A 25,452-nucleotide genomic window follows, 5' to 3' on the forward strand; every position below is an offset into this window, starting at 1 on the left:
AACACTTAGATAGGACACACATAGGAATAGACAAATACAAAGTGTGAACAACAAATAACAGTACCAACAGCTGATATGTCAGCTTCAGGAATAGCTCACTGAGATAAGCTATGGACTTCAACTCTGAAATATGAACAATAAATACAACTTCCAACCAGAATAGAGTATCAGATCAGATAGCTCAGTGTGATAGAATGCTGCTTGGAAGAACACAGTGGTTGTGGGTTCAATACTTGTGAGGAGCACACCTTATGATGAGGTTTAACACCCAGGAATATGAGGTCCTTCACCCAGGAGACTGGGGTTTGTGTCCCATGTGTCATGGAAAAGTACTTTCCAAAACCCAACTGTCTGAGGCTCCATAAAGAGGCTGAGGACAGTTGGGATTAGGAAAGTACTTAACTGTGACATGTGGGACACAAACCCTGGTTTCCTGGGTGAAAGGCCAGAGATGTCCTTATGACACTTAGAGAAAAAAATTCATTGTTCCAGTTGGCAAAAGGTAAGGTGCGTTGCAACCCCTTCGGGGTTGCAACGCACCGTTTATGACAGTTGGGAAGCCCCAATGCCGCCCCTTCGGGGCGGCATTGGGGCTTCCCCCTCTGGGGTGGTATTGGGGTTGTTGGTGGGCACTGCCCCCTTGGGCACCACCCTCTTTGGTAGGCACCACCCCAGGGGGGTGGTGCCTACCTAGCTTTGTGTGCATCCCGCTGGGGCATGCCAGGTGTGAACCTGGGTCTCCTGGGTGAAGGGCTGATGCACATTCGACTCTGCCACCACCTCTGCCACCACCTCCAGTGGTTACAGTGCACAGTTAAGACGAACTCTTGGGTTTAGGAAAGAAAGAAATTTTCTGTGAAATACAGGATACAAACCCAGGTCTGTCAGGGTGATTGAACCCAAGACCCACATGTCCTCTAGCCAGTGTCCTATCACACTGAGCTATCTGATCTGATACTTTACACTGGTTGGAAGTTGTATTTATTGTTCACATTTCAGAGGAGAGAAGTTGAAAAGCTGTGAGGACAAATGTGGGATTTGATCCTTCAACCTCAGATGGTGGAGTCAGTAGCTTATCTCAGTGAGCTATTCCTGAAAGTAACATCTCTAATTTCCATTCTATTATTTGTTGTTCACACTTTGTCCTTTGTACTAATTGATTTCATGTGACAAATAAAATTGATTGATTAATTGGTTGATTGATTGATCTGCTAATTGAGCTGTTAATTGGTTGATTAATGTATTAATTGATTGGTTAATTTGTTGATTACTGAATTGATTAACTAGGAATAGCTCACTGAGATAAATTACTGACTCAACAATCTGAGATTGAAGGATTCAATCCCACTTAGAAGAACACAATGGCTTTTTTCACTTTTTTTCGACATACTATACTATGACCAGGGTTTGTGTCCTATGTATCACAAAATGCAATAATAGTCGTTGTCAGGTTCAAGACCTGCTCGCTGCCAGCGTATTTGCAAACACTTAGATAGGACACTTAGAATAGGAAAGAGGTTAGGAAAGGTAGTGCAGAGTAGAAGAGATTAGTAGAGTAATATGACAGGTGAAGTTCAGAGAAAAGTAGAAACTAGAGTAGACGAAAAAAATGTTTTAAATCCACTTTTATGGCATGCACAGTGTAGAGAGTACATAATACATACTACCACTATTACTTTTTTATTTAAAAAAAATCATGACATACAATACTCTGCACTCTGCACTCATCTGGGGAGAAAAAGAGTTTATTGGCTTATTCTGGTTCAGTAAATTTCTTTTTCTTAAGGAGGAATAAAAGACCAGCTGACACAAAGTGCATAACAAATGACATGTGTGATACATATTAATATTAGGGTGATACATATTAATATTAGGTTGAAAGAAGGCTGGTGTGCTGCGATACTGTGGATTGGTTACTCTGCTTAGAAAAGTGCTTTAAAAAAGCGTAAAGCTCTTATAAATATAATATGGTACAATAAACATACACATTCTGCCTGCATGACTACTTTTACTACTGTACATTTAGCAGCATATAAAACATCTTAAAAAGCAGTCAAATATAATGTTTGAAGAAGATTATGCATAGACTATTATAGTTACTATGAGTTATTGTAATCTAATAATATATAATAAAATAACTGATGTGGGCCATTCTACTGCATAATCAGTACTTGTACCTTTGATGGTTCCTCCTTCTTTTATTAGTTTGACTGATTAAATTAATTTACATTTTTCTGCATTTAATTTGAATACGTCAAATACCTTTTCCTGATTGTACATACTTTTATTGAGGTAACATTTCCAATGCCAGACCTTTATCTGTAACTGAGTATTTCTACAGTATGGTATTATAGTTTTGCTAAATAAAGGATCTGAATACTTCTTCCACCTCTGGTTTTAGTCTTTATTTCACTATGTAGCCAAATATGTGTAACTTATATTAATTAAGTCATCTTCTTTTCAACAGCAGAGGAAACTGATGTGGTTTTGTTTCATTTCACACCAACAAGGCAGGTTGAACAGTATTAAAATCCCTCTGTGTCCGAGTAGTTCAAAATAAAATATATAAAATGATACAATAACAGATATAACAAAACAAATGTTAAATAATCAAATTAACAATATAATATAAATGGACTTCAATTAAAATTATATTCAAACAATTAATTAATTTGTATTTAACAGTATTTACCGGCTCAAGCGTTTAAACGGCAACACCATGTAAAAGTCTAACTTTACCAACAACAAGTTTACTCCCATCCAGGAAGAGGAGACCTCCCAGAAGTTTACGAGCCGGCGGAGGCCTCTTTCCTATTGGTTGACCCCCTGGAGAAAGACGCCGACAGGCTGCAGCTGATGACGTCAGGCACAGCTGACAGCGTCGTACATCTCCTTTAGTTCACCTGAACATCACTTCTAGATGTTTAAATGTGCTCTGCTGTTTGTAGCCCGTGTGTGTGTGTGTCTGGAGAAGGCCAGCGGCTCAGGAAGGAGTGGTGTCAGCTTTTCTGGCATCAGTGGTTGGACCTTCAGCTCTATATCTGCGAGTTTGAAGAAAATTGTCACGCCCAGCCAATACAACTTACAGCTTACTTGTTGTAAATGCATGGGAGGAAACAAATCTTAAATAGAAGCATGATTGTCTCTCTCAGTTGCAGTGATGTGAGTCCTGCAGCAGCACAGCAAAGACAGCTCCCTGCAACAATGTTTCACTGCAGCCTGTCAACACATCACTGCTGAGACTTTTACATTCACACGTCAGGTATTCACATGCTTCGAGGTCAAGTTTCTGAATGGAATGGGTTGTTTTCCTTTCCTTCGTTGTTTTCTTTTCCTTTGAGTGTCTCCTGTCCCGCTTAAGTGGAAAAGTGGATGTCCTTCTCTTCAACCCTCCCTATGTGGTCAGACCTTCAGATGAGGGGGCACCATCTTCAGTTCAGAGACGAGGAGCATTTGATCAATGTGTGCTTTTCTTTCAGGTGGGCAGCACGGGTATAGAGGCCGCCTGGGCCGAGGGCGAGAGGTGACCGACAGGTTTCTGCCTGTGGTAGCACAGTTGCAAGTGTTCATGCCCAAAACTTGAAATCAAATCAAATAAATACAAATATAAAATAAAAAGACATAAAATAAATGTACGCGATGCCTGGTGGTTGTTACCACTGAACACCGTGTTGGCTCCACATCAGTGAAACTGGTTCCAACACACACACTGCAGTGATGGTTTTGGACAACAGACAAGTCAACATTGATCTTGATATTGTGTCAAAAGTCAATATGTGTCCTCTCTTATCTTGACCTTTGTTTGTTTTGGAATTTATAAGGGAACTCTATTTTTCTGGTGAATTAAGTTTGTTGACTTGTGGAGTAATAACAGTAGTAATGCTGGTTGATGGTAATCATTTACTAAACATTGGATGACTTGTTAGACGTGTATCTGCTCACAGTGGGGCTCAAGCTGCCCCCTTGGCCTGCGCTGCTGTACTTTCTCGTGCCGATGAAAATACTGAATCTGTATCGCTGTGATGTAAAACAAATATTAAACCAGAGTCTGAGCCTTTTGTCACAGAAAAAAAGTTTATTTAAAAATAAAGTTATATCCCTCTTACTCGTCAAGGACTGTGAAAACAAAACAAAAATGTTGTCATTGCGTTTTTCACCTATCGCCGCTTGGACCATAATCATCACCACTCTAGTGATTCAAACACAGGATGCTAACTGACAGATTAAAACACAAAGATTGATACATGTTTGCATGACTAAGTAGCTGGTCTAGTTTTCTTTTCTTTTTTTTACAATGGAGACATTCAATGCTGAGGTTAACAAAAACAGATATGGTGAAGAAACCATTTTATTCTTTTGAAACCAAACAGTTGATAATCTGATGGGCAGCATGCTCAGAATAAGCCTGACTAACAGAAGGTTACATTATGCAACAGAACAGGTTTGAGTTTCACTGCTGTACACATGTTTGACGTGTACAAGGATAAGAGGTAATATTCTATATTTTTGTTATTGTCAGCAAATCCCACAGACAGGTAGGGAAGTTAAAGTATTGAGAGACGGCCTAACACATTGTTGGTTTTGGTCCAAACATGGGGCGTTTTGAAAATAACACCACTATAAAATATCATAAGCCTTATGATGTAAATGAAAGGATAACACCACTGTTTCTTTCTTACTATATCACTGCTGCGTAGAGTCAGAACTCATCGCAGGAAGTCACTGCTGTGAGTAATCAGTTTAAGGTAATAAAATCAGTTGCATTAATCGGATTACTCACCAGTTTATTCATGGTTTTAGTCATGTAGAAAACTCACTTCTAATTGATTAACTGGGGAAAAAAAGGTTCCCAAATGAAGTGTTTACATGGATGTTTCTGAAATCAAATTACTGCTGGAAGGTAATGGTAATCCAATTACTATAAACATGTACATCCACTGATAGGCTACTGGCATTTTCAAAAATGTAAGGTAAACATTCGCTGAAGTCAACAAACACTGGTATCATCCTTTCTTATAGTTCTGTGAATGGCCAATCAGTTTACTTTTCCAGACCTAAGCAACTCAACCAAATGGAACAAATCACAAGGTTTGGAGCAATTCAATGAACCGATTTTAATTGTAATAAATTAAAGATAGATACATAATTAAAATTAAGATTTCATTTTAAGCAAAAGATAAATCTGATTCAGAAAAGAAAATGGTTAAATTTGGGAGTGAAAGCTGTATCATGAGTGCTAAGCTGCGTTTGATCAGGTCCCAAGTGATGCTGACCTGAAGCTGATCTCTGACACACCACAGCCGACTGTCAGGCTCAAACAGCTCGCCCATAATTAAACACACGCAGAACCCAAAGTTGAACCATGAAAAAGGCACATCATGTTTTTTGAAAAGCTAAATTGGCAGCAGATCACTGGACCTGTTTACAAAAGTAAAATAAAAACATAAAAACAGTCTGAGGCGACACTGACAAAGTACAGGTGGTGTACTGTAGCTGGACGGTGCCGTTCAGTCTGAATTTACACGAGTGCAAACAGAAAAACTGAGATTGGAAATAAAAGCAGAGTGTATGAGGCTCCTGCTGGCTTTCACAATGAAATGAGGCATGTTGGTCCACTGCTGTCCATCTTTAACCACACAGTGATGATGAAAAGATTTAGACAAGTCTTATTCTACAGTTAAAGTTTAAAAAAAAACATCTAAAGATATCAACCAATCCTGATGCAAGTTTTTAGCTTTTTAAAGAAATGAAATTCTATAAAAATGCTAAGTCAATGATGAAATAACCAGCGAGACTCAAATCTATGAGGTCTTTTCACATCACTGCTGAGAGCTGAACAGAGCCAGACAACACCTCCCTCCTCCCGGTCATACACTCACAGACAAACAAGCTTATTTTTTTATTTTTTATAAATTACTATCCATAAATAAAAATCTATAAAAAGGAGAGACAAAAAAAGAGACAGCCCTCCTATAAATTAAAAACAAAGATTTCCAGCAAACACAGAGATAAAGATCTGTATAGTAAATAAATACAAAAGAAAACCTTTAAAACCCATATGAACAATATACAGTGTTACTAATATCTTGTTAAACCTCTGCAAATGGATTACCGTAGTGCATTTCTTTTCACCAAAAGAACTACGAATTTTACTTTTATCTTGATTTTTTTTCTTCGCAAATCTGCAGGCAAATTAAGATCCTAATAATTATCGAAATAAATGAGGAGATGCGAGGTTTTGCGTTGCAGGAACGCTTCGTTGGCATGTTTTTGTTGCTTACAGTTAGCTTGAAAGGATTTACAGCTTTTGTCTGGCAAGATGTTAGAGGAGTGTGGATCTGTGTTTCTGTATTGTAAAAGTTTGTGTAGACACAGACAAACCAAGCGTGTTGTAGAGGCTTCCTCGCCTGGCCTGCGGTGTATCTAGGTGTTGCTACTGACGACGGTTTATCATCTACGACGAAAATGTCACAACATCCTACGACGCGGCCACTCCCTACACGACAGCTTTAGCCCCTCCCTGATCCGCGCCTCTCAATGTGTGCGTAGTATCGGATGGCATGCTGCTGCAACAGTCGGAACGAGAAAAATATGTAAGCTCCCCTACTGGCCTTTAGTAGAAACACACACACCTTTTTGATAAAAGTCATTTAAAACAAAGTGTGCAATTTAAAAGTGAATGTATGAAAATCAAGAGGCGGACCATGCCGGTGACTGATCCACAACTGGACTTTTCAGTCTTTTAAGAGGGAATGAGGACTGCCTTTAAGTCTGGGGTACGTGTCTGGAAATGCTAAAACTTCCAGAATAAAAATCTAGATCTCTACGTTACATACGTCCGCTCTCATCGTGCTGGTCCAGAAGAGAGGAACGAGTTGGTTACAGTGTAAAACTGGGTTCTTCTTTAGCCGCCATCTGTTAGCCTGTGTGTGTGTGTGTGTGTGTGTGTGTGTGTGTGTGTGTGTGTGTGTGTGTGTGTGTGTGTGTGTGTGTGTGTGTGTGTGTGTGTGTGTGTGTGTGTGTGTGTGCGTCTCTCTGCCTTCAGGCATGTCAGTCCAGTGCAAACCTACCTAAAGAATGAATAAACAGCTTCAGATTTGACCAGGGGTGGTGGATGGAGGGGTTGGAGTGGAGGGGGGGGGGGGGGGGAGGTGGCTGTCAGTAAGGGTGGTTGAGTCTCCTTGGTGCCTTGCTGCCGTGATGAACCTGAAGACAAACAGGCAGGCAGTCACTGATGTGCAGTCCACCAAGGAGGCTGCAGTTTTAAAGACGACTCCCTTTGTTGATTCAAGTAATTTTACACCGCTTCCGGGACTTGCAGCGCCGCCGCTGGTGAACCAGAGGGTTGACGGATGCTCAGGTTGGGCTGCTTTACCTCCAGCAGCCGGGGAAAACAATAAATATGATGAACATACGCAGTCCTGTGAATGTTTTTCTGCGCAGACAGCTTCCCACAAAAGTCTGGTGTGTGTGTTTGATTGACGGCTGCATGTCTCTCAAACACGCTCATCGAGCTGCTCCGACTTCGTTAAACGGCATCCAGCCACGCCTGAACACCGCCCTATCTCTCTGTCAGCCCCCCCCCTCCCTTCAGCCTGGGTGTTGGTGCTATAGGCAGTCTTTGCACAGCGCCACTTGGCCCTTCATGTAGTCGCGGCAGGGGCAGATGCGTCGCAGCGACTGGTGGGCGCCCGCGCAGCTGAACAGCAGCAGGTCAGACTGGAAGATGCAGTGGTGGCGAGCCTCGCTGTACGCCGGGACCAGCGTGTCTGCGCTCGACTCCACCGTCTGACAGTCCACGCCAAACCTGAATCACATGAAAGAGAGATTTCCTTCAGCTGTTATGCTTAATGACTATTTATTTCTGTTTGAATTAGAGTGAGAAGGGGAGGGGGAGAGAGAGAGGAGATGCTGAACACACACTCAACTAAAGTAATGTTCTTCAGCATCAGTTACGAGCATTGACCCATGTATTCCAGGAAATAAACGGGGCTCTCCAGTGGTTTTAACCTAAAGTCACCCCTGTGTGACATACTGTACACATGAATAACCTGAAGTGTGCTGCCACCTAGAGGACACTGTTAAAATAACAACTAGGACAGGGAGAAAGTGTGTTCCATCTTTCGATGTATATAATATATATTATTTGTGTGTGTGTGTGTGTGTGTGTGTGTGTGTGTGTGTGTGTGTGTGTCCCACCTGGCCAGGTCCTTGTCCTTGTTGAGGTGTTGGAAGAAGGAGGGCTCACAGATGAGCTGCTCCTCCTGACACACCTGCTTACAGGAGTGGCCCGGCTCGGCCAGTTTCACCTGCAGAGCGCTGAGAGGGGGCCACATCACCTGACCGTGGCAGAAGTCCTGGCAACACAACATCACGTCACACAACGGAAATACAACACACACTGCAACACAGGCCAGCTTTGAAACAAAAACGTGGAATTTCTGTCTGAGTAAAGCCATTCCATCCGGTATGACACAGATAATTAAACAACATTGATGTGATACCTATTAACAATTAAGGGCATTGAAATTACCAGTCTTGAGTGTACTAACAATATAAATATGAAATTGTGTTACTGACTGCTGTTGATTGAAATCCTCCAGAACCAAAATACATGATCCTACTAGTTATTACTAAACATAATTGTACTACTACTACTACTACTACTACTACTACTACTACTAATAATAATAATAATAATAATAATAATAGGCAAATTCCTCCCACAAATTTACTTTTAAATATTTACTTTTTTTAAATTATATTTACATTTGGCTATTATCTAGTATTCTTAATGATAATTTTATTTCAATAATATAGTTTCTGGTATTTATTGTATATATTTTGAAAATTGTTCTATATAATTTCCCTATCTCTTATTAATGCTGTGATGTCTTGATTGTTGCACGTTGGTTGCACTCTTGTCCTACAAAAAGTATCTGGAATCTTCATTTTGTTAAGCTATGCAAGTGACTCAACAACAGCTGAAATGTTTGGCTTTCACATCTTTGTGGCCCCTAGTAAACCCCCCCTCCTCCCTTTAAGAACTTTCTGAAAACATGTAAACACACACACACACACATCACATTTTCAACAGTGATGACGATGATGGCAGCAGCAGCGTTACGAGTGAACAGAGAAGAGCTGGAGAGCTGTTGTCAGCAGAGATAAAAGTCATCATTTGCGCTTGTCTTTTGGAAGAGATTTGGATTTTCATTCAGCTATAATCAAGTCTCAGTAGACCAAGATTCGGATATGCTTGTATCCTAAATATGAACATGTAAAAAGAACATGAGGAGGGAATCCATCTAGAGGCAGTACCTGGTTCTCAATGAAGGCGTTGACTCTCTGCAGCATACCCTCGCAGGTGAACTCGTAGGGCAGGTAGGGCTCAATCTGATCACATAAACACAAAACACAGACTGGTCACAGAAGTGCCAGGAGAGGATACTCTGGTCGCACACTTTACAGCACACCTCCAGAGCCAGGCATGAGCTCGTTTCACTGTATGTGTGTGAGCTAAGCCTGGTGAAACGTTAGCCAGCTGTCTGCCCTTTGCACCACTATCAACCTCCACAGACCTGGATTTTGAGGACCAACAACTGAAGCCTTTGTTGTAGCACTAAGTCACTAGCTGCTTTCTCCCGAGCCCAGCCGGAGCCTGGTAGGCTGCAGCTCGCCACGGATCACAAAGCATATGAGGCTCCGCAGGCTCGTCCAGTGAACAAAACCATTGTTCCAACTCGCTCGGCGGAGCACAACACAACACGAGGTCCCTAACCCGACCTTTAAATATGCATGGGCCTGGACGCCAAGACGGAACAGGATCTCACTTTCTTTCTCCCGTGCTTTCACTTATCCTTTGGACAAGTTTCAATCCAAGCATTTCTGTCAATATGGTGTTCAATTTTGATAGTTTATATTTGGATAATTTGTATAGTTGTCCTGCGTATTTGCACTGCATGTTTGTACCGGTTTATGTATCTTGTACTTGCACCGGGGACCATGACAAACACAATTTTGTTCCTCTATGTACTGAACTGTACTGTATAGATCTCTTACCTTATCTCTTAATATTTTGATAATCGATTCATCATTTACCTAACATTTTCTGGTTCCAGCATCTCAACTGGGATGATCTGTTTTTTTTCTTTGTCCTATGGAATTGTTCAAGCTATTTTTCAAGCATGAATGAAAATTATCATTATAATGAATCTATCTATCTATCTATCTATCTATCTATCTATCTATCTATCTATCTATCATGAGACAGTCGTCTCATACGTTTTAAAATCATTTCTGTATCAACGCAGACCTTTCATGAGGAAAATCTATCAAAATGTTCCTTACCTTCTGACTGAGAATGGAGCGAATGGCCTTCTCCACCTCGGCAGAGTTTTCGATATCCACCGTCCACACATGGGGTTGACCGATGTACACCTCAGCATACGGATGTTGAGAGGTCAGCTGCAGACAACAACGAGAGAGTAGAGGTCAGGGAAAACAAACACACCTTTTAAAAGTCGTATCTTGAGCAGAAACGTCTGCGGGGTTAAACCTTTGTGTGGATCCCCACAGACCGGCCCCCCTCCTCTCACCTCTCTCAGCGTGGGTTTGCCTTTGAAGAAGTCGGTGTTCTTGCTGCTCTTTGGAGGGTTGAATTTGGGGTTGAGGAAAGCGCAGCCGTTGGCGATGGCCTCCAGGGGGGGCAGGACCCTCGTAGGGGAAGGACAGACCCACAAACAACTGCAGTGGATAGAAAATATAAAAATATTGAGAAACTGATTAGCCACACATGGATGTTTTATTATTATTTTTTTTTTCTGTAGATGAGGATAGTCATGATTTAAAGTATAACCTTTGCACATATGTGATAACACTGCTGCTAATGTAAGCCAATCAAGAGTCACCAACTTAGTCTGTGCTCACACGTTTTTTAAAGCACGTGTTGAACACTGAAGGCAGGGGGAAGGTGGCATGTGGGAGCTACTGAAATAACCAGAATAACAAGAGGCATGGAGAGGTGCAGAAAGGTTCACTGGCTGTGTTGAGGAGTTTCTGTTGTCTGCTGATAGCAGTAGTTAGCCCTTGTTAAAGCAACCCTCCCATGTTACAGCACTAAATACAGCCGAGGCAGCACATTTTCTCTATGAAACAAGGGAGGAAAAACAACCCGAATAATATGAAGACACTCTAATGTTTATTGCTCCCAAAGGCCACTAGACGTTTGGTGAAGAGGAAGGATATTTTGCAGATGGAAACACACTGTATCTGAGTAGCCTGATGAGCATTTGGAAAACAATTACAGTAAATCACACATATGAATATAAATAGGCATACAAACAACCATTTTACAAAACAAAATACTAATATAAATATTAATACACCACCTGAGATATATCACTCACGCGTGATCTGACCCATTTTAGCTTACTAAGTTTTCTAACAATGACTGAAATCAATGCTTTTCCAAACTTTGTGGCTTGTGACCACTAAAAGCGATGTCTACTTGCAACCCCTTATCGCCAGTTGCACAAGACTTGTGAGCAGTTTAACCAAAAGAGTGATTTTCCTCATTGGACTTGAATAATTGTTAGAATACATAAAACTGAAATGATCCAGTTAGAAAAAAGTGAAAAAAAGAATCATAATGTTGAGTAGAAGAAAGTCTACCTGTCTTACTGTATGATTTAAGAAGCCATCAGTGAGGCCTTCACATCGCATTACAACTGAGTCTACTCCTACTACATATTGTAAGGTAAGTTTATTTGTAGAGCACACATTTTAAATACTTAAAAGGAAATAAAGCATAAGCATTAAAGGATTAACTAAGGATTACTAAAAAGGACTAACTGTGGAGGATACTCTCTTGATTCGATAAACAGACTGCTGAAGCCTTGAAGTGGCTCATATTATAATCCTGCTGTGGATTTGGTCCCCCATCACATACACTAGAAGCATTTTAAGAAGGGATACTTTAATGGCCAGTATGAATGGGATATATAAAAGATCAACAGGGGGCTCTCGCTCTTGGATGGGAATATTTGCAAGGTAGCAGCAGCAGCTTATCCACATGAGCGTGATACAAGTATGCAGAAACAGAGAGAGGAGGGTGGAGGTGGTGGCAATGGGCTAGTGGCTCTTTTACTGGAGAGCCGGAGCTGGCTGGCTACAATGGCTGTCTGTGTATATGTGTGTGTGTGTGTGTGTGTGTGTGTGAGATTGATGACACACTTTCTATAACGCACAATTCAGGGCTGTACCATGTATGTCTGTATAAACATGAATACTCAGACTTAAGCTGAGGCTGAATTATGCTTTAGTTCATGTGTGAACATAACTCAAATGTTTCTTGTCAACACCTACAGCCTTGTTAACAACTGACTTCTGCCAACAGGTGGCAGCAAAGCACACTCCTTTCTGTGTGTGTGTGTGTGTGTGTGTGTGTGTGTGTGTGTGTGTGTGTGTGTGTGTATGCTGTGTGCGCATGAGAGCTCCTTAATGCCGAGAAACAGTCGCCCACTTTTTATAGGGAGCGAGGAGGGGAGGGGATGAAAAGGGGGGGACACAGGGAGAAAGAGAGACAGATTCTATGGTTAAGTGGAGAAGCAGCGATGTAGTACAAATTAATGAATGATGCCTGCATCTCTTATGTGAATCAATAAGAATTTTTGCTTGTACCTGAAAGCTCCTTATTAGTGTGCATTCAACCGGTTTGTGTGTTCATGTGCACTGCAAAGTTCATGCTGTACATGAAGGACATCCTGCTTATAAGATCCAACGCTCCATATCAGAACTGTTGTTCTATTGATTTGTCCTCCTCTGTTCAAACACCCTTGCATGAGTATACAACACCTACAATGAAGATGCTTTAATTTGACAGGCATCACACTGATGGCAATAATACTCCTATGCAGGTGTGGCTCCTTTGTTAGGAGGCTCGTTTAACTTTGAATAAGATCTCTGCGTAGATCTTCCATTAGCCTGAATAAATTTGGAAAAAAAAAGTGTTTTTCATTTTATATTACTTACATCTTACAATTGTCCTATCGTCACACACCATCAGTACTTCAATTCTCAGATACAGTAGCAGCTCACACAAACTTTTGCATTTATGGTTCGGTCAGCTGTGTTCCTGAGGATGAACACGGCAGTCGCTGAGTTTAATGACCCAGAGAGTTAATTCCAGCATCTGCCATGGGATGTGTTTGAATATGGTGACAATAATGATGTGTAAGACAATAGGAAGTCTTGTCTTACATACAAATCTATGGTTCAAATGTAGTGGATGTGTGGAGATGTGCGAAAGAGAAAGAAAATAGGAAACATATCTAAGACTACCAGAGGCAATTAAACCGGTAGTGTTAGACAGACATACAATATAGAGGAGAAGCAACATCAGAAAAACTAAAACCTTTGACTCCATCAGCGTGCAACATGACGCACTAAGGCTTTGCCACACTTCAGCGGTTTGATCATTGACATCATGACACTATTCCCCTGATACAGAACAGCACGTCAGTTTATTTCAGGAAATTTAGTTTGAGAGAAAATGAAATGTCAGACGCCAAAAGCAACACGCTCTTCTTTTCACAGGAGCGCCTCCACACACTCTTTTTTACAGTCCACTCAATAGTTAAAACCCACGAGGCCAATTAGCTCAGGCAGTCTGATTGCAGGTAACAGTAAATTTGTTGTTTAAGAAACACGAGGAAAACTGTGCCGACAACCCCTCCTGTTTTCCTTGCAAGCTCTTAAACAACTATGTGGCTAAAATGTTGGAGTTTTGTGGGATTTAATTGGCCAGTCCCTAAGGGTGTTCCATGCAGAACCACAATGTAATAAGAGGATAATGAAGTATATACTGTATCTCATCACTTGTGAGAGTAGGCTACATGAATTCAGCAAATCTAAATTCACTACATTCTTTGTGCAGCCCTCTCTGGCACCAACGTACAGAGTGTTGCTTCCCTTTAGTCTTTAGCGAGTTCTTTTCAATACTTCAACAATCTGCTCCACTGCTGAATACACCTTTGCTTTTCTCTGTCAGTGCTTCAAACATCCCTGTGTCCTTGGTTTTAGGTGCTCAGTACAGAGCGGGATTTGGCAGCCAAGAATCGTTTTTTTTGGCTGAAGCAATGTCCGGAATCTTTTCAGTACAAAAGGGGTTTAAATCTCAATCCATCTTTTTATTTTCTATAACCGTCTGAATCATGGCCTATGGCTCTTTTGCACTTTGTATCCCTGCCCCAGCTCCTGTCTGATGTCTCTCTCCTCTCTCGGTCGGCCTTTCCTCCCTCTCTTGCTCTGATGGGAAGGCATCTGGTTTCAGAGGCTACAGAAATCGAAGCCCTCTCCCACCTTATCCTTCTGAAAAGGATGCTGACTGGAGCCAAAAAACAGACTCCATCTTTCAATGCCGGCACTAATGATGTGTTTTACCTTCAGCAGACAGGTTTTTTCGAGGACCATGTCAATTTAATTCCAATCCCCCTCTGGCAATGGGCAGCTCCAGAAAATGTAGTGAAAATTCACTCCCTACAGTAGTAACCCAGAGCTACTTCCAAGGCCAAGGCCATATCATAAACTAACTATATTAGTTTGTAGCACTACAGGTCAGGTTCAAAAGGCCCTGTTCATAACTAACACATCCACTGTGCAGTATTTCCTCACTATTTTAAAGCTGGTCTTGGATGCTATCAGAGTTTAAGCTAAAGTTAGCAGCTGTGTCTTACTCTTAATGGGATTTGAGGAACCCCAGCTAATTGTACCCAAGATAGACTTACGTTAGCCAAACACATTGGTTAGTCCTCATCCTAAATGCCTGTTCTCTTGTAACATTAAAAAGTGAAAACTAACCAGCCAGACAGGGTTATTTTGGAACAAAAAAATGTTCTGTTCTCACGGTTTGTTATCTTGTCATACTTATAATACCGGGAGTAACTAGTTCTACACTGCAATACAACAACAATGTTTCTTTATTTCCATGTCTTCACATGGATGGTGAGAATATAGATTTTTTGCCTGGGGCATGCAGCTTTAGCCTCAGTGTTTTTTGCACCGTATCATGTACAGTAGCCATCAAGTTCCCTACAACAGGGTTCTAGTTTTAAAACAAGACAGTGTAAAACATTAAAAAGTCAGCTAGAGACAGCCTTTTCAACCATCTTAAGGAGCTAACTCTGAATTTTGAGTGGTAAATCTGGCACTTTTATTATTGTTAACTGTCAACTGTATGTCCAGAGATACATCTGAATGAAGAGAAGGCTGATCTGCTTCAGGCATTATTAATAACTAAATCTGATTGCGTTTCTTGTTTTTGCTCTGACAGCTTTTACTTTTGTATATAATGCATTTTAATTGAAATTTGAAGTAAAGGATGTCCTACATCAGTTCGAGGTACAGTAACATCCTCTCCACTTCACAGCTTTGAGTACTACCACAAAACAAAGCCATTTGTGTTAAACAGCTCAACACGTTCTGTGAACGTGTGTGTGTGTGTGTGTGTGTGTGTGTGTGTGTGTGTGTGTGTGTGTGTGTGTGTGTGTGTGTGTGTATCGCTTGCTCCACCCGGTACAATCCAGCCTGGCTGCAGTCTCTGTGGCTGTGTCCTTGTCTTTGTGGATGAGAGTGGTTTGAGAAGTGAGAAGAAGAGACAAGTGATGACGTGAATGGAGAAGTGCTTCTGTGTGGATGGCCGGCCGAGGACAGACTCAGACAAACTACAGCCACTCGGGTCAAGGCTATTTCAGAAGAGAGCCTGTGTTAAAACAAAGACTCTTTTCTCCAAACCTTTCACTTCTTTTTTTTTTTAACTCTTTCTTGTCTTTTGAGTTACATTTCAGCACTAAAATGTGATTTATTTTAGGAAACTTCATTCAAAAAAAGCTTTTAAAGTAAGTGTTACACACCAATTTCTATCACAGGAATGTTCACAGCAGGTTTCACACCCTCTGCACATAAAAAAGGCCTTGGTTTGTGAAAAAGACACAATGTGTCCTCAATATTCTGCAGGTTAGCAGGGCCACCTTTTTCTTGGTTATTTAAACAATATGAAAGGGAAAACCGTGGGAGTTGGTTTCTGGCTTTCATAGCCGTCTAATAAGCACCGTACCCTCACACTTTTATTTACCTGAAGGGTCATTTTTTTCATGTGAGATCATTTACAGCTGGGGAGACTCACCCTGGTTTCCCGGAGGAGGAATTGCAAGTCTCGGCCACTCAGGATGCCGTGGTTCTTCACGTAGCTCGGAAGGTGCACAGTGCTGGTACCGTGCACGGTGCCGTGGACGTCCATGTAGCTGTGGATGGTGTCAAGGTATTTCTTTTTGTCCTAGAACAAACAGGGAGATACAATTTAAATTTTTCACTGTTAACTTTTCAATAAAAGAGGTCCACAAACCTTCTGGAAAACAGTGTTTCCAAAGTCAGAAACACTGGTAAAAAAACACCACCTACTCACACAAATTGAAATTAATTTAGTTAGGAAAAATATTTAGGTTATTTAGGTTCAGCTGGCCCAATCCAGAAACAAACATCCTGGAATGAACAATTCTGAATTACATGTTTATGAGAGTGGACCAGGATCATTACTTTGTTATGTGACCTGATGAACTTTTGTCCGAGCTACCTGAGTGCCCATCTGGCCACAAAGGCAGGCAGAGCTAAAAATAGCACTGTATGAGGAGCATCAGTGCGCACAATATCCTGCTATTGTTATTAAGGTCTACCTGATTTGTGATGCCCTTGATCAAAGACACAAAAAAGCATGCCACAAAGCCTGCTTCCTTTATACCAAAAGTCATGTCCAGTCCACTTCCATCACACAGGAATGCTACCCGACTGATTTTATAGTGGACAAGGTCAAACTAAATACATATTCTATTTTCATGTTTTAAAGGGGCACTTCACCAATGTTTAGCTATATTTACTTGTCAAACTAGGGAATGACAATCAGGATATCAAAGCCTTTGCTGACCTTGACCATTCTTTTTTTAATGCAACTTTTGTGAATTTGACAACTTTATTTAAGTATAATACTAAATTGCAGGAGTAACCCTTAACAATTGTATATCCTATCTGAATCAAATCATGATGTGATATAATAATGTTTGTTATAACAGGTGCAATTAATCTGTTTTTATTATATCCACCCAGACGAAGACCTTGTGAGGTCAAAACTGATCATATTTTTAAACCAATTATATGTCCCCAAAATAGACATTTGTATTATTTTTTTCTCTGCCTAAGAGTGGGCTTTTATCTTCAAGGGCACTTTTAATGTTCCCCAGAATGCACTTTGCCTCTGCATTATTTCATGTGTTTGGAGGATTAGGAATTCAGTCCACGTGATAACAGTCCAGCGTGTACTAAAGCAGAATTACATTATATAAATGATGTCATACTAAAAGTAGTCTAGTATAAGAAGTTTCACTTCCGGGATTGTTCAGATGCCGCGGGATATTCCGCCACATGTCCCTCATTCAGCCGGATGTCCGTTTCCTTCCCGCTTTCTTTGTGTTGGAATTTTAAACTCTGGTGGATTTCTGAGGACTATGGTTAACTGCTCCTCAGATGTCTGCAGGGTAAATCCAGACAGCTAGCTAGACTATCTGTCCAATCAGAGTTTTCTCTTGCACGACTAAAACAACCTTTGAACGTACACATGTTCCACCAAAACAAGTTCCCTCCCGAGGCTATTTAGCAGCAGCGCCGTGGCTCCATCCAGTGCTTAGATTGTGATTGGTTTAAAGACATGCCAACAAACCAGAGAATATTTTGCTCCCATCCCTGGAGTGCTGTGTGGACTAGACCTTTCTCCACAGCGTTGTGGCAAATGCGAGACTATACTAAAAGTGATTCAAGGCTATGTGTGAGTTGGGGTTAAGCAGACCGTGCAGCAAAATGTGATATCATAAAATTTCATAATAATGTCTGTTGATGAACTTAAAATATTATTAACAGTTTCTATGATGGGTTTACTTTGAACATTGTTTTATTTTCTTGGCAATCACTGTCAAGTTGGTCATAAAAGACACACAAGAGATAAAAAAATAAATAAAATGAGTCAAGTTAATCAGTTTGGATGGAAACATTACTTCTATAATAATAAGGCCTTTGATGGTCCCCACACTAAAATTTTCACAGCAGGTCTATGATTTTCAAAAACAAGGACTGCCGTATAACCCTGCCAAATGTGCACACAAAATGTCCCTATGTTTCCTGTTGAACTGCAGTGTAAAATGTGTCTTTTTCACCTAGTCCTGCACCATATGGAAGACGAGTACAGTACAGTGGAATGCTCTTAAAGCCCAGCCCTTCAGGGAGGCAGTAAGATGAAAGCCTGCCATTTTTGTAATAATGACAGGATGCCTCAAAGGCACATTCACCAGTAGGTTCACACACACACACACACACACACACACACACACACACACACACACACACACACACACACACTGGAATATTATTGATTACCAATAGTTTCAACACTCATGGGGCAGGAAGGCCATTACTGTTAAAAGCTACCTGTTTCAAATTCACACACAAGCCCTACACATGAGCCTGCCTTTGAAACGGTTCTGCCTCCAGGTCATGTCCCTGCTCTCACTCTCTCTGTGTGTGTGTGTGTGTGTGTGTGTGTGTGTGTGTGTGTGTGTGTGTGTGTGTGTACTTCAGTGCTTCTTTTTTGGGGCTTAAGTTTCAGGTAGCCGCTCGTCAGGGTCCCTGGAGGCAAGGCTATCAGATGCCTCCAGCTAGCCTGCTGTAACTAAAGCAGCCTTGTGTGTGTGTGTGTGTGTGTGTGTGTGTGTGTGTGTGTGTGTGTGTGTGTGTGTGTAGAAGTTCTAATTAGAAGGTGAAATCACAACCCTGTAATCTTTACACTCAGGAGAGCTGAGCTGGGATTTATGTGCGTGGTTGTGTGTGTGAGGGGATTTAAAAATGAACATTGCTGGTAGGCACCTGAAGAAGACACACACACACACACACACACACACACACACACACACACACACACACTTCTATAGAAGTACAAATCTATAGAAGGTGGTGCATGAGGTCAGAAAGAGCCAATGAAAGAAGAAGAGCAGATACATCCACACTTTGTAACAGAAAGAAATGAGTCAAGAAATACTATTAACATTGATACTTTTTTTACATGTTTACCTGTCTAAAAACACAGTAATTCCTATGCAGTCTGGTGGTTCATGTAAATATGCGGAATGGTTAAACTTTAAGATATGCGTTGCACTTTTACATCAGCTAATGGCGCTTTAAATACAAAAGTTGACAGAATCTTAAGGGCATACATACATTTTAGACAAATGTTCTGATTGGGAATGGCTTCTGTGCAGAGTTTTGGAGCCAAAGCAATTGTAAAACACTCTAATGACATAGAAGATTAAACATACAGTTAGTTAGAACATGGATTATAATGAACATTTTAGATGAACATTGTTGGATTTACTGTACATGAGACATGACAGCATGGAGCGGAAAGATGAAGAAAAAAACACTACTGAAGGAAAAACATCACAAAGTTTCTTAAGGCAGGATGTGTGTGATGTGTTTATGGTGACCGCTTGAGTGGCTGTGTGTGTGTGTGTGTGTGTGTGTGTGTGTGTGTGTGTGTGTGTGTGTGTGTGTGTGTGTGTGTGTGTGTGTGGAAGAGGAACATAGATTGCCATGACGCTTCGAGGCAGTCACCACACAAAGCTTCACGGTCAGAGGACATCACTGGCCAGATGCTCTCTGGAGCATGGCTGGACTCTCTCTCACACACAGACACACTTGGCTGGAATAAAGGGAGGGAGCGTGTTCAAAAAGAACAAACGGGTTGAAAGATGTAAAAAAAATAAAAATCCCATCCCTGGCAAAGCGCGACAGGACAACAGAAGTTGGACAACATGGAAGAGAAGCATGTGGTGCATTGCCATTTTTCAGCTCCATTGTGGAATTTCTTTGCTTTCCCTTCATGTAATGATAATATGCCAATTTCAGTTCATAAACCTGTCTTGGCTGTCAGCACATGGTTAAGCAGAAAAACGTTATGACTTTATAACACTAACAGGCGTGAAGACACATCACAAGATAGTTTTTTCCCTCCATGTCCTCAGAAAAGCCCTGGTGGATTTGTGTGCACTGTATGTGGATGTATATATGTCTCCAACCACATGCAATGTGCAATCTGAAACCAGGTAGCAGATCGATTGTGGCAGCCGTGTACGGGAGCATGTGCTTAGGGAGTTATAAAATAACTGCTTTAGCTGGAGAGGTTGATTGAAGCAGGAGAGGAGGAGGCGAGTTTTATGACCTTGTAAATCAGAGGAAATTTGTAAAGCCTGGCTCGGAGAGGAAACAGGAGAGGCGGCGGCTGCTGCTTTCTGTCGGCAGTCTAAGGGGAGTGAGGAAGTAAAGGTAAAAAGGTTTCAGATCCACAGCTAACTTACTATTGTCATTGATCTGTGTTTGTGACGGCTAGCATTACAGCACTCACCAGTTTATAAGTAAGAAATAAGAGAAATTAGACTATTAAAGCTGTCACAGACTTAAAGTGGCCTTAATGAAATTAATTATTTTTAAATTTTCTATTTAGATTTTATTCTATTTAATTGTTTTCTCTTAGGCAATTTTATAGTGGCTGCTAAGTGACACATCCTGGCATCACTTATTATTTCCTGTTAAATGATTTCAAAATGTACCGTTAGGTATGTTTATCAGCTGTTCTACAGAAATGCGGAATCAGCTCTCTGATCTGAGGTTTAGATGGAAATCAAAACACTGGTTATGTGAGTGCACGGCCCTTTTTTTACCATTTATTATTAAACTTCTCCTCCTCCTCCTATATGTTGGTATAGGGGCCGAGCTGCAGGGCTGAGAGCAGATTTTGATGTTTCAGCGCTTTCTCTCATCAGGTACTAGTGTCAAGACAGAAGGGTGGGAGCAGATTAATCTTGCTTTTCAGCACATTTCAACCTAAACAATCAACTTCTGCTTTCACCTGAGACACTGCATTCAATACAAATTCTGTCTTCCTTGTGTTCATTCCTCATGTTCTCAAAAAAAAAAAAAAAAGACAGTGCAAAGAGTTGTTGGCTCTTCAGAATGCAGACAGGTGCACTTGGTTCGACTTACTCGACCCTCAAACTGCCTTCGACATCAAACGCACCTCTGATCGTCTTCCCATCTGAAATAATCTCCTCTCTGGAGGCCCAAAAAATGGAAGCTTGTCAGTCACAACAAAAAAGTCACTCCACCTATTCTTCAGAGAACACCACATAACACACACTCTCTGACAAGCAGAGCCTATTATACACACATCTCTGCAATGATGTCATAATGTTGAGTCAGTCAGAAGTAACAGTGGCAGTAGCAGTGGTTCATTTCAAGTGTGGGGATTTGCACAAGGGTATAAAAGCCTTTATACCTGGGCTATGATTTTTGTTATTGTTCACTGTTGTACTTTTAGTTATTATCAATTCCGTAGACATTAATTGTATTTATATCTCAGCCAGTTCTTTCTGAACACAGATATTTCAAAATGCTCAGTCTTGCATATTGATCAAGTGTACATACATGTATTATACTGAAATGTACAGTTTATGAATGACTGTTACTGTTATACATTACAATGCCCAGTTTATTTATTTATACCCAGCAACTGTAGCAACTGCAACTACAGAAGAACTGCCATTCTGATTTCAAAAAGCTCAGTATTGCAATAAAAAATTATGCCAATCAGCATAAATGCTCACAGCAATCACACACACATTTTCTTCAGAATGTGCAATTGGCATCATTCGAACTGCATGACTTAATGTGTGGTTCTTTTACGTCAAATGGGCTAAAAGAAGACCCACCACTACAGATTACAAAAAAGAACAACAGACAAATGTATGACAAATGTAATTGTAAATAAACATCTTAAAGTGCTCATATTATTCTGTTTGGCTTTTCCCCTTTCCTTTATTGTGTCATATACCTTTTTTTCCCCCAGAGAAAACACTGTTCACAAACTGCTCCAAACAGCCACGGGAACATGGGTGGTAAATAGTATCCAGAAGTGCTTGGAGTGCAGTCAGGAGACGTTATTTACATTAATGCCCTCCCACACCCCATTAGACACAACAGTGTGTAACATATTGGAGTTTGGTGGCTGGCCAGAGCATGTTTTTGAGTCAGATAGTAGAGGAGGTGATAACTGAAAAGTTGAGTCCCTGCTTTGTATATGTGGGCTGCGTTATCATCCAAGTGTCCCAGGCTGAGCCCATGTGTGTTGTATTCCCAGTTCAAGAGAAATAAATAAAAAACCCATGCAGCATCTATATTATTCCTGCAGCGATTGAAACACCTGTAGCGCCGCATGCATCATTGTGTGCAATTAAAAGCTTTGCACCTTGTAAATAGAAGCTAATGGCACCAGGGGAGGATCTTAACACCATTTCCATACATTCAAACTACTACTTAGTGAAGCATGCAGTGAACAATACGTGCCATCAGAAGGTGTCCATATTATTTCAAGTCTAATTATCAATGTGGTATAAGCAGAGTTAGGCTGCCAGCTCAATTTAAACATTTCTATTCTTATATTATTTATTATTGTACTTAGTGTTGCCCTACTGTAGCTATTCAATTTTATGTCACTGTTAAATATATTATTTTTTGTTTTACTCATTTGTTGGTTGCATTCCCCTCATAAATCTGGATTAGCCATTTACGGCTTCTGTGAATGATCACAGAAGCAAACAGTGTCGACAGTTCAATACATTTGTCAGTTTGCTCAATAAAATCAAAAGTAGATTGAACACAACACATTTCAGGTCATTCCGAAAGAGGCAAGGTCAATGTGTTCCCCATGCCAAGAAAAGACACTAATCATGATTAATCATGTCTAGAAATGTAACTACATTTCTAAATGTTCAGCTCATTTGAGATATCTGTGTCTCTCTGATATTGATTTTTAAATATTAAACTTTTTTTGCTGCTTTCAAGTGTTACTCTTTAACTGACATCTCGTATTCTTAAGTGATAAACTGCTTTCAGCGCTTATACATATGTCAATTGACAGTTTCACTGCTTTTATCTTTTATTCCTTAACGGAGTTCATCTGCCTCCAATGACTACACTTTAACGGACACTTTTCTTGCAGTTTATACACATAAAGTGGCTAATTTCTTTTAGGACTTACACTACAACTGACCCATCCTGTTCAATTTACCACCTAAACACCTGGCATTTCAACTCCTTTCAGTGATTGAAGTTCAACTAAATCTTCACCTTCTTTCAGCACTTTTGCTTCAACTAATACTTATGTCAGCACTTACACTTAAATTGACACTTCAACTAAATTCAGCCCTTCCATATTAACTGCCATTTCAACTTATTTTGGTCATCGTATTTCAACTGCCACTTTACCTTCCTTCAGTATTTCAACCAATTCAAATGTGCAAGTTTTCAGCAGTGAGCACAAGTAAATCAGAAAGTGTACAGTTCTTGTTGTAATATACTAAAGATTGAAGTAAAACATAATATTTGACACGACAGATCTGAGTTACAAGGTAAAACAGCAGCAAACAGCACCTTCTGGAAATGGCTTGAGCCTAATTCAATAAAACATCTGTGACAGAAGCGGTCTGTTCAATAACCGCAATAACATTTCCCGCGCCGACCCAGCTCTTTCATAAACGTCAAATTCAGGTTTCCGCCCAGGCACTCACGCCAGTTTAATGGCACAAGAGATTGCTTCATTAGATCGGACAAGCAGTGAAACTAAAGACGGTTTAATGTTGAACTCAACTTGGTTATCCATCATGAAAGGGGGATGAAACACATATAGACTGTGTATAAGGCTGCAAGGCTAAGAGTGTGGGATGGTTGCCCTTCCTGCTCTGCATATGCCAGCTCTGTCTGTGTGTGTGTGTGTGTGTGTGTGTGTGTGTGTGTGTGTGTGTGTGTGTGTGTGTGTGTGTGTGTGTGTCCCTGCCAGCTTAGTGTGATTTGTCTTTCTTCAACATGTCCTCTGATCTGCTGCCAAGGGCCTGCAGCTTTCCCTCTCTGTACATCCTACTCATTCTCACCTTGCTCCATGCTCCCTTCTGCCTCATCAAATGCTTTCTTACACACTGAACGCTAAAAGATAGGGACACTGACCGATTTAGTGGAGACTAGTGCAGTGCCCGTTAAAAACATGCCTGCTCGGAACAGGCTAATTGCTTGGCCTCCTGTATTGTTGCTTGCAGTTTTTTCCATAACAATCGTACCCCGAAATAACTTACAGAGGCACTGTATAATACTGACTTACTACTACTGAAAACAATTTACCTGACAGAGAAATGTTGCTGGTTAAGTTGCAGATTCACATTTTACTCACAAAATATTACAAATAAAATTTCTATACCAGAAGATTAAGATATAAAGAAATGGTGATAATATGAGTGATATATTCCAAATAATGAATACTTAAATATCTAATAGCTAGTAGCTAGTAATAGTTTGTATAGTGTGTGTGTGTGTGTGTGTGTGTGTGTGTGTGTGTGTGTGTGTGTATGGGGGGGGGGAGAGAGAGAGAGAGAGAGAGAGAGAGAGAGAGAGAGAGAGAGAGGACAGTCACTCTTAGCTACCTTGCTCTGCTTTTCTAACTGGGTTGCTATGGAAACAGCTCCCTCAGAGGTGGTCTGGCCATTTTATTTCAGGTCATAGTAATTTATTTCATTTTTCAGCTGCCACTTTTTCTGTATGTTCTCAGCATGTGATATGTTTTTACTACTACACACAGGGTTGACTCCATTAAGTTTTTTTTTTTTTTTTAAAGATAATCCGCCCCAATTTTACATTTTGAAAAATAAGAAGCACAGTATTTTGTTTCAGAAAAGGTAATCCAATGATCAGAAACCCTCTGCAGATGGTTAGACTATTGTTCCTGATAGTATGAGGTTTGAGGTTTAGTCCCATACAACTATATAACATGCTAAGAATATACAAAGCCCCTAAATAGATGATCCAAAAAAAGAAGAAGAAGAAAAAAAAAATGAACTTTGCCCAAATTTCTCATTGGCAAATGAAACTGTTTTGTGCTCGCGGAAATGAGAAACTCATGTGCACTACAAAGCATCTGTCGTGCATCAGAAACAACACTTTGTTCCCCTTTTTTCCTTCCAGTTGTGCTGGTGTTGATAAAAACTTGCAATGAAGACTAGTGAAAAATGTGTGAGAGAATGTGTGTGTGTCTGGGTGATTATTACTCAGTGAGCTTCACACATTGGTTCACTTTGTACACCGGTGGGATGAGTGTGACCTGAGCACCTCTGCATACTGATCAGGCTGAGAGAGTGCCTTTCAATAGGCTGGGTTTTACGTGGACACTATTACTCGCCTAACCTACATTAACCCCTCCAAATTAAGGCCGAGGAAGGAGACAGCATTCAGCTGGAGAATACATCTGCAACAATGCTG

At 40.7% G+C, this 25,452-nt stretch overlaps 1 protein-coding gene and 1 pseudogene across 1 annotated transcript in view; one reads left to right on the forward strand and one right to left on the reverse strand.

Moving 5' to 3' along the window:
• Positions 1-565: 565 nt before the first annotated feature.
• On the forward strand, positions 566-3,583 carry LOC114551271 (methyltransferase N6AMT1-like; annotated as a pseudogene).
• Positions 3,584-7,128: 3,545 nt separating this feature from the next.
• The window catches only part of mgat5 (alpha-1,6-mannosylglycoprotein 6-beta-N-acetylglucosaminyltransferase), a 78,231-nt gene continuing 59,907 nt past the window's right edge, over positions 7,129-25,452 (reverse strand). Inside the window, 7 exon segments of the mRNA XM_028572245.1 lie at positions 7,129-7,807; positions 8,200-8,357; positions 9,322-9,396; positions 10,351-10,467; positions 10,599-10,706; positions 10,708-10,746; positions 16,184-16,333. Of these exon segments, the coding sequence (XP_028428046.1) occupies positions 7,609-7,807; positions 8,200-8,357; positions 9,322-9,396; positions 10,351-10,467; positions 10,599-10,706; positions 10,708-10,746; positions 16,184-16,333 (846 nt within the window). The 3' untranslated portion in view covers positions 7,129-7,608.

This window comes from Perca flavescens, chromosome 24, assembly GCF_004354835.1.
Source record: "Perca flavescens isolate YP-PL-M2 chromosome 24, PFLA_1.0, whole genome shotgun sequence".
Classification (NCBI taxonomy): domain Eukaryota; kingdom Metazoa; phylum Chordata; class Actinopteri; order Perciformes; family Percidae; genus Perca; species Perca flavescens.